Raw genomic sequence first — 14,666 nt, forward strand, 5'->3', positions numbered from 1 at the left:
TAGGTGAGTTAGATTTCCGTAATATTATTTCTTCGAATCTCAGTCTAGCATCTGATTTTCCTGTTATTTGTTTTGTATGGTGATTCCACATAAGGTCTATCTGGATGCTTACTCTGAGATATTTTGCGGTAGACATTGTTTCCAGCAATTTGTGTCTATAGTGTTACTGTACAGAAGTGGATTTTTTGTCCTACGTATGCGCAGTACATTATGTTTCTTGACGTTAACGCTCAAAGTCGGTTCCTGCACCATTCTTCAATCCTCTGAAGGTCCTCTTGCAAATCGCTACAGTTTTTTTGGCGTTGTTACCTTCTTGCAGTCAACCTCATCAGCTGCGAATAGCCTTACGGAGTTTCCGACGTTTTCTCTGCTAGATCGTTCATGTGTAATATTGCTACCTTTCCTCGCCGGGAGTGGGTAACGAGCGCGCCTGCTGCCTTCCTTGCATGTGGTAGGCGTTTCTCAGGGGCGTAGGTAATAAAATTTTGATGTATGTAAACATGATGTACTAGCAGAAGACGTGATCCACGAGCTGGGGAAAACACACACACACACACACACACACACACACACACACACACACACACACACACAACGCGTACTAACTAAAGTACGTATGTGAATTTCTACAACGCTAATCAATCACGAGGTGTAATACCGTATTCGAAGTTCATAACGGTGACGTAACTCTTTTCCACGAAATTGTGGACAAATGGCTGGTCAATTTTGTGAATCCTAACCACTGTTAATAGTAAGGTAATCGAAGAGCATGCGTCCAGCTTATTGCTTTAAGTAATTGTGAACGACACAATTGTTCCATTGCGCAATCTTAATTTGAAGTCCGTGGAGCAATTTGGCCTCTTTTATGGCATCTTTTTCCTTTGAAGTTTGTAACATGTTTAATAGAAATCACCCTGCCTCGGTCATTAAACGAGGAAGCGAACTAGTGCGTTATTTATTGCCGAGTAGGTGACGAAAACGTCCACGTGGGCGGCACGCCAGCAGGCTGACGTTTATTTAACTACTGGTTGCGAAACGTAAGCATCCTGCATCCCGCCGTCGCTGCCAGAACTGGGGCTTTGTAAACGAGCCTCGCTGCGCCACGCGTCGGCCTGGTTACGGAACTCGTGGAGACAGTTGGCAACAGACGGGATACTCACCCAGTGCTTTACTGTCCCGCCCGCGAGGTGGAAAACTGTAGGCAGCTGAAACAGTTGTTCATTGCCTGAATCAACGCTTTGTGATGTACCGTTCCTTCCTCCTCCTGGTAGCTAGCTTCAAAACCGTAAGTGTGGTTAGCCAGCGGACTATATTGTGTTTTCCACGATGTGCTTTCACCGAGTATACGGTATTAAATGTTTATTCGATAGGAAACAAGTTATACGTACAACTTCTGAATGCTCAGCCCTATGATGCATTTTGTGAATGTATGTTATCAAGGGGGAACCCGCCATAGCTCGCCTTCTGGTACAGTCGAAAGAGAGGTGAAAGTAAAGAGACATCAATTTGTGGCTAAGTTGCCAACATTCAATAGTTTGCGAACAAACGATAGTCAATGTTTCAACACCATAGCATCAGTCAGCTGGCGCACGTGTATCCACTTGAGCTGTCTGTGCAGTGGCTTTGCCGACCCCAAGAATCAGTTGTGTACAGGACTCGAGGACAAAATTTGCCACTGACTTATTAGAGGCAGATACTGCGGGCAACAGTATTCTGGAAAGTGTAATTCCGTTTAAATTGTGATGGCGAAAGATGTTTTTAATAATATTTGAAATGCTGAGTTCTTTTTATCAAGAATTCCTTTGTATTGCACGATGTCACAAAAAATACTGATATCACGTACTTCCACGTGGTTTTGAACACAGGGCGCAAAAATTCGAAGCCGTGCTATCCGCTGCGCTACCATCTCATCTAGATACACACTGCGCAAAAATGCTGATAAAGTGGCAATGAAGCTTTGACCCTGATTTTCTGGGAAAAAGAGTGACCGTTGGCACCTGATCCAAAATTGCTGTCCCTTCATTTTCGACTTCCGTTCACCCGCCGAGTGTCGATTATCAGAGTGCGACCTATGGCGGATTGTTAAACTGATTTTTCTTTTCGCCCGTAAACTGATTTTGAACATACAGATGGAAATAAATTTTTATCTTCGTTTGTATCATTGCGTTTGAGGTAGTTCCAGCAATTATTGAGTTCCACATGACCTCAGAAATAATGTAGAAAATATTTTCTCACGTAAGTACTTTGTTCGCTTCCCTGAATGATTAATAGACCTTTCCACTTTGCCATGTACCGCTGGCTACAAACAACAGTGACTGTACTGGAAGCAAAGGATTCTCGTTATACCGTTTCCCACGAACAGCATTTCGCAGATCTCCATTCTTCAGTTTTACGACGAATTGCTGGGGTGAAGAATTTCGTGAATGCTGATAGAAGTAACATTTTTGTCTTTGAGCTGGGTAGTTAACCCTGTTAAAATGTTTTATATTGAACTCTACAGAGCCGGCCGCGGTGGTCTAGCGGTTCAGGCGCTCAGTCCGGAACCGCGCGACTGCTACGGTCGCAGGTTCGAATCCTGCCTCGGGCATGGATGTGTGTGATGTCCTTAGGTTAGTTAAGTTTAAGTAGTTCTAAGTTCTAGGGGACTGATGACCACAGATGTTAAGTCCCATAGTGTTCAGAACCATTTTTTTTTTTAACTCTACAGAATATTTGATGAACATATGCCTGATCTTAAAGAGCTCCTTTTGATTCTGTTTAAGGTTACACGTACTAAAATATTGATTTATATGTGTGAACGGTACATGGGCGTTATTTATATCTGTGCAGCAATCGTTATGCCGTATCGTACTTCATTGATACTCTATTTCTTGATTTCGTTACCGGCTGAGGGGGCGCAGTGGTTAATGCACTGCGCTCGCGTTGGAAAGAGAGAAATCGAATCTCCACCAGACCATCCAGATGAAAGTTTTCGATAATCTCACCACGTCGAATTAAACGAATTCCTTGGCGCTGCCTTTGAAGCCGGTAAGGCGAATTTCCACCTCCACTATTGTCAATTTGAACTTTTCTCCGCCTGTAATAACTTCGTCCTCGACGGGACATTTAACGCGACCCTCATTTCTTTTCGAATTCGTTTCATGAGAAGTAATAGTGAAACACTGCAGCTACGTTTTCCTTTACATTGAAATGGACAAGTCGTTCTTCTAGACACGAAGACATACACATTTAACGTTATATCGTTTTGATGGGTTAAATCACGAAGTTGTATTGGTTCATAACCATCTGTTCAGAATAATACCCCACACTAAGTATAATCTGTTAGTGAAGTTTGGCACATGAGTTGTTAAAATTAGTTTGATTTCATTACTTCAGGAGTAAAGCACTCAGTTTTCAGAAATAATCCTTACGTTAATGTGAATGAACAGCCTCTAGCCGCTTTCTTGCAACATGATATTAAGTTATTTTACCGTTAAAGCACTGAACTGGCTTTTACATTTTCATCAGAACTACCTAGTTGCTGAGGCGATTCAAAGGTCCATAGTCGATACTTTCTAACCTACGTCCTCAATTATTTGTTAGCTGTATTCCCATTTGTGTCCTCCTGTTCAGTTTTTACCTTCTACAGCTCCCTCTGGCACCATGGAAGTCATCCCTGATGTATCAGCAGATGTCCTATCATTCTGTCCCTTCTTCCTGTCAGTGCTTTCATATATTCCCTTCCTCGCCGATCCTGCGGAGAATCTCTTCATTTCTTACTTTGTCAGTCCACCTAATTTTCAACATTCTTCTGGAGCACCACATCTCAAATGCTTCGATTCTCTTCCGTTCCGGTTTTCCCACAGCCAGTGTTTCACTATTCGATACTACTTTTAAAGTGGGAAAGTCTGATAAGGCGTTAGACGTATCAGAAGAGCTGCTGGGAGAACACGTGTCTAAAATATTCCAACTTTTTAATCAAGTACGTAGTGGTTGGTGATCGCTGAGATTCAATTTCAGAGTTAAGAGGATAGACTCCCATGTCCTGCTAGACGTAGAAGCTGGATAAATGGGCTGGGCATAACGTGGTGTTTCACGAAAAATTATTTTGTGTGGTAATGTTTAGAACATGCCGAAACCTCACCCACGTACTTCAGTGAAATACTAAATGATGTGTTTTATTGCACTGTGGTGTAGCCTTTTTATTTTATTTATTTATTTATTTATTTATTTTTTTTTTGGAGCCAGGCGTTAATGATACAGTCTCTAAGTATACGATACATACAGACGAATCGTTGGACCTTTACCAAAATATTTCTTAGTCGAAATATTCCTTTGTCATGCAGTCATACAAGACAACAGCACAGTGCCTCGAAGATATAGTTCTCCATACGTCGAATCGCGTGTTTGATTGTGATATTTTTCTGGCCCGTATGGTTTTCAGACTATCTTGTTACTCAAAATTATCTTTATCTCATAAGGCAGCGAAACGTTTGTTCTCCCACCGTTATTATCAAATATAGTAATGTTATGATCATCTCGAAAGTTGGTTTGAACTCCATTTGCTTTGCTAGGCCTGATCCTGTTGGAGGTGGTATGCCGTTGCGTTCCGCCAACCTGCGAACTGACTTAACTCAAACAATGGGGAAACTAAAATTTAAAGTGGTCTCCGAGCCAGGTGCGGCTCGGCGTTTTTCACATTAACAAACATTGCCAGAGGTGAAAGATGTGGTGTATGATAGATAAAAACCCTAGGACTGCCTCGAGATCGAACTCGATATCTTAGGATCCGTATTTTACCAGTGATCCAGCGAGCCACAACTTTTTAAAGTATATGAGCCCAAATAACTTTATGTACGACGTAAATATTCGGTCATAAGATGGATGCTGTGGGTAATTAGCAGACTTTTGGTACCGCAATGTCAGTCGCTGCACTCGAAGAAATACCGTCACGCCATCGATGCTTGCAGACTCAATGAAAACGTTAATCATGCTTGTTTTAAGCCAGAATGTGAAGTCTTTGTTGAACTCGTACTTTATGCAGGGTTTTTAAAAGGCCTCTGTAGAATTTATTTATTTTCACTATTACAGTTTTTGCCTGCAGGCGATTATCAAATGGTACACTGCAAAAGACATGTGCTTTAGCACATGTCAAACTTTAAAAACACTCTGACAAGGCTACATGTTGTCGTACCAGAGCCATCTATGACATAAATCGCAACAAACCACTGTTCTTGTACATTGTTTGCATTAAAACTGAGCCTACAGTACACCACTAGGTCGTAATTGCGATAAGCAATATAATTAATTTCTACAGCCAGTGGCGACTACCATGTCCTTTTAAAAGTTTTAAGTGACTGTAAAGCCAACCACGATAAGTTAATATTTCTGCAGAGTGTTCCTCCATTTAGCCAACTTTTCGATCGTTTATTTGTTTCGTGTTTCCACAGGAAGAGGAGCTTCGCGCGTCGAAGGACCCAAAGTATGCTCACCTGAGCGATGACCTGCACGTGGAGATAGCGGCGTTCGCGCCCCCCGCCGAGGCGCACGCCCGCATAGCGTACGCTCTGGCAGAGCTGCGCAAGTACCTCATCCCCGACTCGAACGACGAGATCCGGCAGGAGCAGATGCGCGAGATGGAGCTCATCCAGACCGTGTCCGGCGAGCCGGGCGTGCGCGTCCAAGACGCCGCCGCCGCCGCAGCTGCCGCCGCCGCAGGACGGAAGGTACTGTTGCCTAGTCAACCCCTGCTGGGCGGCAGCCCGTACCAAGCGAAACAGGGTTTAGCCGCGCAGGACGCTGCCGCAGCCGCCGCCGCCGCCGCCGCTGGACGCAACCATAACCCTGTAAGAAATTCTTTAAATTTGACATCATCATTTATGTGTAGTCAGTAATTTTATTTAAAGTGGTGGGAGTGCACCATTTCATTGCTGCAATGTAGCTGCAACACACAGCAATATTGCAGTATAGCCCGGCATTATTGGTGATGCAGCCAGCTGTTCCAGGGGCGGGGTGGCTATTATAAACAGAGGGTGTTCAGAGTGCTGCAGTGCGGGCTGTATACATCGCAGGACGCTGGAACATCGTAGGTATGTTCAATAATCGGGGCACTCGCGGAGTATGCTGAACAAAATAGTTGTTCCACTTTCTTCCACCAAGCGAAAATAAGGCGGTGTAATTAGCCATAAAACGAAATATTTCCTTTTGATGTCAATGTGCTTTTTGTTGCTTGGCGACACGTGTCGATTTCTTATATGAAGAGACTGTTGGTATAAAGAGTTAACAAGGTTGAAGTTTTCCGTACGAAACGAAATGGCTATTGAGAAGACAAGTGAACTAGGTGCTGTAGCACAGAGAGGGAGGCGCCCCATATTCCCGTGGCGGTTGTTGCTGTAGCTATAGCCGACCTGTAGCCAGTGCTCCTAGAATAGCTCGATGTAGTCATAGGGTCGAGCCGTGCACATCTGCTTTCATGCCTCGCAGCTAATTTGCTGCAAATAATAACCTGCAGCTGTGATCCTGCAGTCAAATGGTCAGTCCTTTGACTAGAATTCCGTTTTACTTGTAGTAGGCGTAATAGGCATTTTGATATTGGTACTTCGTGAATTGTGTTCTGTCGTGTTGTAAAAATAACCATTTGTGCCAAAACAGTGATGTTTATTTGGTGTGTTACAATTGCTGCAATATTAGGCAAGCCTATTTCGTTTTAGCTAGCGGATCTGTTAGCTGGCGCTCTCCGGCAATTGCTGAAACGAACCTATTTCTAACAGGTCGTGGGAAAATATTGCGATGGTTGTTTGAAAAGCGTTACTTTCAAAGTAAATTTCCTTTTATGCAAGATGAACTATGTGCGAGAATGTAAGATGAATTTCTTAAATTACAGAGCGTTTGACTCTCATTTAAAAATCAACTCTATGAGGACGACTATTTAGAAGAATTTCCAGCCCAGAACATCAGTTATTCATGTCGTCGTCAAAAATTTTAGTGGCACATTTATGTGATGTGTCTTAAAATGTAACACACGCAATAAAGATCAACATTATATGTGAAAGCTTAGCTTCTCTTGCAGCTTATTAATCTTAGAGACCAATATTATATGCGAAGGCTTTTCTTTTCTTGTAGCAAGGCTATGCATGTTAATTTAAACCATTAATTTTTCCTTATTTGTATGTTCGCGCTACATAACAGTGATGTTGCTATTGGCTGACTACATGTCCTATGCTCTGAATACCCACTGTTATCCGCTGGCGAGATCATGTGACATGAGCTATGACTGGCTTACAAAAGCGCATCGCAATCTCGATTTCAATGCTTCGGAAAGTAACATGCAATGTTTGGTGGAATTTGAATTTATACTTTCGTAATACGAAAATAGGCAGTGTACATGTTGCTGTGCATGAGACGTCTTTCCAAAAAGTGTTTTTTTCCCCCGGGTTTCGTTTTCTAAGGTGCAGGAGATTCTATTCAGGTGTATAAAACTGTAATCAAAGGACTGATAAGTTTTACAGTTCCGAGGAAAAGTATACTGTCACTTAACACGGAAAAAGTGTATTTTCACCCGGGAGAAAGTGCATTATTGATGGGGAAATCCCTATGGTCGCAGTTTCGAATCCTGCCTCGGGCATGGATGTGTGTAATGTCCTTAGGTTAGTTAGGTTTAAGTAGTTCTAAGTTCTAGGGGACTGGTGACCTCAGTAGTTAAGTCCCATAGTGCTCAGAGCCATTTGAACCATTTTTTTTTTTTGGGAAATCCGGGAAAAATAGTGGAATTTATTTTCCTTGTCGGCGTATACACCCTGAAACAATTAATAATTCCATCTTGACAGAAGTGTCTTTTCATTCTCTGTTCAATTGTGGTGTCCGCTAACACATGAATTTGACTACTTTTAAATTAAGACTTCTTTAATAGCACTTACTATCGATACTTTAATAAAGCTACTGGCAAAATAGTAAACAGTTCATTAAATAAATGCACAAGTATGACAAAATATGAGGTATCGATGCTGTGTTCTTTTGCTATGTAAATGTGGAGAATACGATGTCCTCACAAACATTTCCATAATAAAAAGATATAAACGGTGTAATTAATCAAAAATAAAATAGATACACATACATAGCTGTCCAGGATGATAGCTGTTATCTGAGATACTGGATGCTGAAATCTCACATAGCGTTTAAAATTTGTTAATTCAGAGGTTCATTGTGAAATTGTTCATTCACTGTTCAATATTAATTTCTATTGTTCTAAAGGTACTGAAATTATTCTTGTGTCGCTGGATGTGCCTCATTTTTCTGGGATTGCTCAAGTTTGCGTTAATATTCGACTGTAAATTGTTATACTCTCTCAAAGAGCCATAATGTAGCTGACTTTAAGATTGACACTGCTATTTCTTTGAGCATTGTCTCTTGCCAAAATTCTCCATACTGGGATTAACCCACATCTGCTCCTTTGCTGACACATATGGCTTGCAAGTAATGGCCGCAGTGGCCTGCTCAGTCTGTCACGAGGCACTCTCCACTCTAGGGCCACACATTTTCACAGACAAATTCACCTTACCTTGTACTAATTCTAGGTGGACGACTGGCTCATCTACATACATGTAAAATTACAGTGTGTTCTGAGATACTACTTGGGCTGATGAACACAGTGTTCATATGGCACAGTACATACAAAGAAGACCTTGAGGTACAGCTTAGACAAAATTTACAGAAATATAGCAAGGATTACAAACAATGTGGGAGCATATTTTGGGAAGTTAATGAAAGGATGAACTAAATGTGATCGTGTTTCACAAATGGAGGAAGTCTGCTAACCAACTCAATTCTTGTAGCAAAAAAATAATTTGGCTGTGCAGATATTAATTCCACACTACAGATCAATGTACTGATTGATTGTTCTCCTCCAGTTGGTACTGATTGATGGGGTCTCCTCCAATTGACAGGATGTTAGACTCTAATCTTTCTTCCTTCTAATTGATTGGAAAATGCAGGACATTTTACTGTGGTTAAGAAACCCGACAGAAGAGTAGAAAAGAAATTTGGAATATGTTTTGTGTAACATTGACTAGCTGAATGGGTGTTCACATTCACTGCAGGTTATCGAATAACAGGCATTCACGCTACAATAGACTGCACAAAGCCATTGATTTTCAAGTTCAGAAAACTCAATATACTCTAAAATTACGTCTCATATTACACCTACTGCGAATCAGGGTGTTAGAATAGGCCTGAGGTATTCCTGCCTGTTGTAAGAGGCGACTAAAAGGAGTCTCACACGTTAGACCTTGATATCATGGTCCCCTATAGGGTTGGACCTCCAGTTTTCAAAATTTTCCCGAAGAGCGAGCCAATTGGGGAAGGGCGCCATACGTGGTGCATTGTGTCAGTCATGCGCTGAGACCTCTCACGTCCTTTGTTGACGTGGATCTGGTCTTCCGCTCATTCTCCAGTTGTTGGGCGAGGCCACCCTGCTGGGTACGTTTTCTTATACCCTCTGTGCAGTATCACTTTCTGCGCTGTCGACGATAATGGAATTCTTAGTTCGTTTGCTTCTGATATCCAGCATAGTAGCCAGTCCGTTTTGGTGGGCCGCCATTTACCCTGTTGGGTGTAGCCCCATGACCACACAGGGATCGCTCTGCTGATGCCTGCGCCGTTAACTCGCCACGTATGCTAAGGAGTAGATACCCATCACCCTGGGGCATTGGGACTCCCAGCAATGGCTATCCTGCCAGGTGTCCTTTGCTGCGGCTGGCTGACGCCCATGGGGAGGGCCCCTGATCGGAGTGGGTGGCATTAGGGTGGATAACACGTCATGAAGCGTAACACGTCATCTCGTGATGATGGTCAAACTAGCAGTCTCCAAGCGGTCAAGGTCTAACTACAATGCTGAGAAATACGACCCCAAATCGTCCTCGCCCCAATCACACCATGGGAGAAACGCCAGGCTAAGGATGGCATCAAAGCTTATTCATCCCAGTACGTTGTGTGTACGAAAGTTGATGGGAATCTTTCTCGTCAGTGAAGCCTCAGTTTTTTGTGGAGCATTTAGAGGACAAGTTTGGGTAGGAGGAGGGCTTGTCCAAAATGCGGTCAGGGTCGGTCTTAATGAAAGCAGCATCGTCTGCCCAGTCACGGGCACTACTCGCCTGTGACAAGCTGGGACCTTCTTTTGCAGTCTGACGATGAGCTGCACTCCAATTTAGAGCGGCGAGTTGTTCATTTCGCCCAGCGCGGCCACCGGGGTCTGAGGGATAATGAGGTTGCCACCGGTGCCTTCATCTTTGCCTTTGAAGGTGACGCATTACCCGAGGAGGACAAGGTGATGGTCTACCACTGTAACCTAAAGCCATATAACGCTCCCCCGATGCGGTGCTTTAAGTGCTGGAAGTTCGGCCATATGTCTTCTCGCTGCACTCCCAGCATCACCTGTCGGGATTGTAGACGTCCTTCACATCCAAATACTCCCTGTGCCCCACCTCCCATCTGTGTCTACCGTGGAGAGCACCATTAGCCTTGCTCGCCAAACTACGGAATTCTCCAGAAAGAAGGAAAAATAATAGAATACAAGGCCCTAGACCGACTGACATACACTGAGTGTAAGCGAAAATATGAGACGCTACATCGTATGCATATGAACTCAACCTACGTGCCGCTATGACAACGGTTCCCCCATTTTCCTTTCCACTGCATACTGTTGGCTCTCAGAGTCGTGAGACTCCACTTACCCCTTTGATGGTGGGGGGCACTTCCCTCCTTATTGGTCCTGCACAACCTACTTCAGGAGCAACACCGCTCCCCCCCCCCCACCCCCCCCCCCCCCACCACCACCACCATCGGGGACGTCAGTCCCCACTTCCCAGTCAGAGAAGCGTAAGTTTTCTTCAGCTCCTCTTACCAGGAAGAGATCCCTTGGGTGACACTCTTCCCAGGTTCCTTCCAGTGGCAAAGGTCACACCCACTAGTGGCTGAAGCAACCAAAGGTAGCTGGCCATAGTGCTTTACGGTCCTCCTCAATCGCTGAGACTGAATCAGTGAAGCCCTCCCAGCCGGACAAACCTAAGGAGCAGCGAGAGAAACCTAAAAAGACCCCAAGAAACAAGTCACTGCAGTGGCACCCACACCACTACTGCCTACAAGCTCTGTGACTGAGGATGAGGTGGAGATTCTGGCGCCCACTGAGGACATAGATCTCGCTGGACCCTCAGACACAATGGATGTCTATCGCACAGGTACTCCTCTGGTGGCAGCAGGTGACCCTGAGGCGTAACTGCCTCATTGAGTGTATAATGCCTTCCCAGTCTCAATATCACGTAATCCTCCAGTAAAATTACGGCGGTGTTTTCCACCACCAGGCTGACGTACGGCAACTCTTAAGCTTTACAGCTGCTTTCTGCAGCCGGCCGCTGTGGCCGAGCGGTTCTAGGTGCTTCAGTCTGCAACCGCGCGACCGCTACGGTCGCAGGTTCGAATCCTGTCTCGGCATGGATGTGTGTGTGTGATGTGCTTAGGTTAGTTAGGTTTAAGTAGTTCTAAGTTCTAGGGGACTGATGACCACAGATGTTAAGTCCCATAGTGTTCAGAGCCATTTGCTTTCTGCATTGCCCTCCAGGAAACCGGGTTCTCGGCATTGTGGACCCCTGCACTTTGTGGCTATAAGAGATGTTACAGGAACCGTAGCAACTATACTAGAGTGTCAGTTGGAGTTTGCCTCTATGTCCTGAACTCGGTATGTAGCGAACCTGTGGCCGTTCAAACACCTCTTGAAGCTGTGGCTGTCAGATAAGGACGATGCAGGAAATAACTGCCCGCAATGTATACCTTTCCTACTTTTAGGAGATTTTATTGCGCATAACCCCTTGGGTGGTGGCTCCATTCTTACTGGCCGAGGTAGAGAGGTCGAAAATTTACTGTCACAACTCGACCTCTGCCTCTTAAATACTGGGGCCACCACACATTTCAATACGGCACATATTCGTCTATTGATCTCTCAGTTAGCAGTACTTTCCTTCTCCCATCTGGAGAGCATATAACAATTTGTGTGGTAGTGACCACTTCGCCATCTTCCTGTCACTCCCCTGGTGTCATGCTCACGGACGCCTACCCAGATGGGCTTTAAGGAAGTCAGACTGGGAAGCCTTCACATCTGCACCTCCCCCACATGGTGCCATGGATCATGTCGTTCAGCAGATAACTGCAATGGGCGCTTCTTCGGTGGAAAACGCGAATCCTCGTTCTTTAGGTTGACGCTGGCGAAAGACAGTCCCTTGGTGGTCCCTGAAAGTCGCTGAGGCAATTAAAGAGCGTCGGCGAGGTCTACAGCGACATAGTGCACCTAATAGCCTTTATGCAGCTCCGTGCCCGCGTTCGCCAGTTTATAAAATGACGGAAACAGCAGTGTTGGGAGAGGTACATGACGACCATTGTGTGCCATACGTCAGCTTCCCAAGTCTGGACGAAGGTCAGACGTCTTTTTGGGTACCAGACCCACAGGTGTTCCTGGCATTAACGTCAGTGGCGTATTATCTACCGACGCAAACGCGATTGCCGAGCACTTCGATGCTCGAGCCTCTGTGCTGGAGAACTACCCCCAGCCATTCCCACCCTCAAACGTCAGATGGAAAGGAAAGTCCTCTCGTTCACTACACACCACAGTGAATCCTATAATGCCCCATTTACAGAGTGTGAGCTCCTCAGTGCCGTTAAAGTTGCTCCGACACAGCTCCTGGGCTGGATTGGATCCACAGTCAGCTGATTAAACATCTCTCATCTGACTACAAGCGACATATCCTCGTCATCTTCAACCGGATCAGGTGCGATGGCGTCTTTCCATCGCAATGGCGTGAGAGCACCATCATTCCGGTGCTTAAACATGGTCAAAACCCGCTTGATGTGGATAGCTACCAGCCCATCAGCCTCACCAACTTTCTTTGTAAGCTGTTGGAACATATGGTGTGTCAGCGGTTGGGTTGGGTCCTGGAGTCACGTGGCCTACTGTCTCCATGTCAGGGCGGCTTCCGCCAGGGTCGCTCTACCACTGATGATCTTGTTTCCCTCGAGTCTGCCATCTGAACAGCCATTTCCAGACGCCAACATCTGGTCGTTAACATAAAGCGTATAACGCGACCTGGCGACATCACATACTTGCCACATTCTATGAGTAGGGTCTCCATGGCCCACTCTTGATTTTTATCCAACCCTTGCTGTCGCTCCATACTTTCCGTGTCCAAGTCTGTGCCTCCCATAGTTCCCCATATTCTGGACAATGGCATTCAGCGGGGCTCTGTATTGACTGTCTCTCCATTTTTAGTGGCTATTAACAGTCTAACAGCAGCTGTAGAGCCATCGGTCTCACCTTCGCTGTATGCGGATGGCTTCTGCATTTGGTACTGCTCCTCCAGTACTGGTGTTGCTGAGCGGCGCCTAAAGGGAGCCAATCACAAGACGCAGTCATGGGCTCAAGTCAACGGCTTCCAGTTTTCAGCCGCGAGTTCGTGTGTCTCGCATTTCTGTCGGTGTCGCACCGTTCATACAGAACCAGAACTTTACCTTAATGTCGATCCACTCACTGTTGTGGAGACATACCGATTCTTAGGACTGGTTTCGACGCCCAATTAACTTGGCTACCTCACTTTTGTCAGCTTAAGCGGAAGTTGTGGCAGCACCTCAATGCCCTCCGCTGCCTGAGCAACAGCTGTTAGGGTGCAGATCGCTCTATGCTGCTGCAGCTCTACAGAGCCTCCCACCTTGACTATGGGAGTCTGGTTTGTGGTTCGGCGGTGCCCCTAGCGTTGCGTTTACTCGATCCAGTTGCATCACTTTGGCTTTCGCCTAGTGACGTGAGCTTTTAAAACGAGCCCAGAGGCCAGAGTCCCTCCATTGAAGGTTAGGCTTGCACAACTGCTCGATAGTTAGGTTACACATGTTTGTAGTTCTCCTGCGCATATGAATTACCGTCTCCTTTTCCCGACCATGGGGGTTCATCTCCCGAATCGGCGGCCCAGGTCAGGGCTTAAGATTGCGGTTCACGTGCGTTCTGTCCTATCTGAACTGGAATCCTTCCTGATACCACCTCTCCTCGAGGTCCATTCACGTACACCTCGATGGCTCGATGGTCACGTAGGCTTTGCGTATGTTCATGGAGGACATATTGATCATCATTTCTTGCCAGATGGGTGCAGTGTTTTCACTGAAGAGCTGGCGGCCATATCTCGTGCTCTTGAGCACATCCGCTCAGGCCCTGGTGAGTCATTTCTCCTATGTACTAACTCCTTGAGCAGCCTACGAGCTATCGACCAGTGCTACACTCACCATCCTGTGGCAGCGTCCATTCAGGATCCCATTTTTGCCCGGGAATGGTCCCGTCATTCAGTGGTGTTTGTGTGGACCCCAGGACACGTCGGAATCCCAGGCAACTAACTTGCTGGCTAAAAAGGCTACGCAGAAACCGCTACTGGAGATGAGCATCTCCAAAACTGACCTGCATTCTCTCATATGCCGCAGGGTTTTTTGGCTTTGGGAGACGGAATGGCGTAACAGTAAGCACAACAAACTGCGTGTTATTGAGGAGACTATGAATGTGTCGACGTCTTCCATACAGCCCTCTCACAAATTATCAGTTGGCCGCTGCCAGCTCTGCATTGGCCTTATGTAGCTAATTCATGGTTAACTTCTTCGTCGTGAGGACA

General features: G+C 45.5%; 1 protein-coding gene across 3 annotated transcripts in view; it reads left to right on the plus strand.

Annotated features, from left to right (window-relative positions):
* The window catches only part of LOC126091847 (KH domain-containing, RNA-binding, signal transduction-associated protein 2-like), a 537,235-nt gene that overhangs the window by 456,686 nt on the left and 65,883 nt on the right, over positions 1-14,666 (plus strand). For 2 of the 3 annotated variants that reach the window (XR_007521268.1, XM_049907106.1), the window contains exon 4: positions 5,430-5,825. Coding sequence is in view for 2 of the 3 variants with exons in the window: in XM_049907106.1 (XP_049763063.1) it covers positions 5,430-5,825 (396 nt within the window). In the remaining variant the exon portion in view is untranslated. The remainder of the gene's footprint in view (positions 1-5,429; positions 5,826-14,666) is intronic. The other variant, XM_049907107.1, reaches the window with a different exon arrangement.

The sequence above is a fragment of the Schistocerca cancellata genome, chromosome 7, assembly GCF_023864275.1.
Source record: "Schistocerca cancellata isolate TAMUIC-IGC-003103 chromosome 7, iqSchCanc2.1, whole genome shotgun sequence".
NCBI classification, from domain to species: domain Eukaryota; kingdom Metazoa; phylum Arthropoda; class Insecta; order Orthoptera; family Acrididae; genus Schistocerca; species Schistocerca cancellata.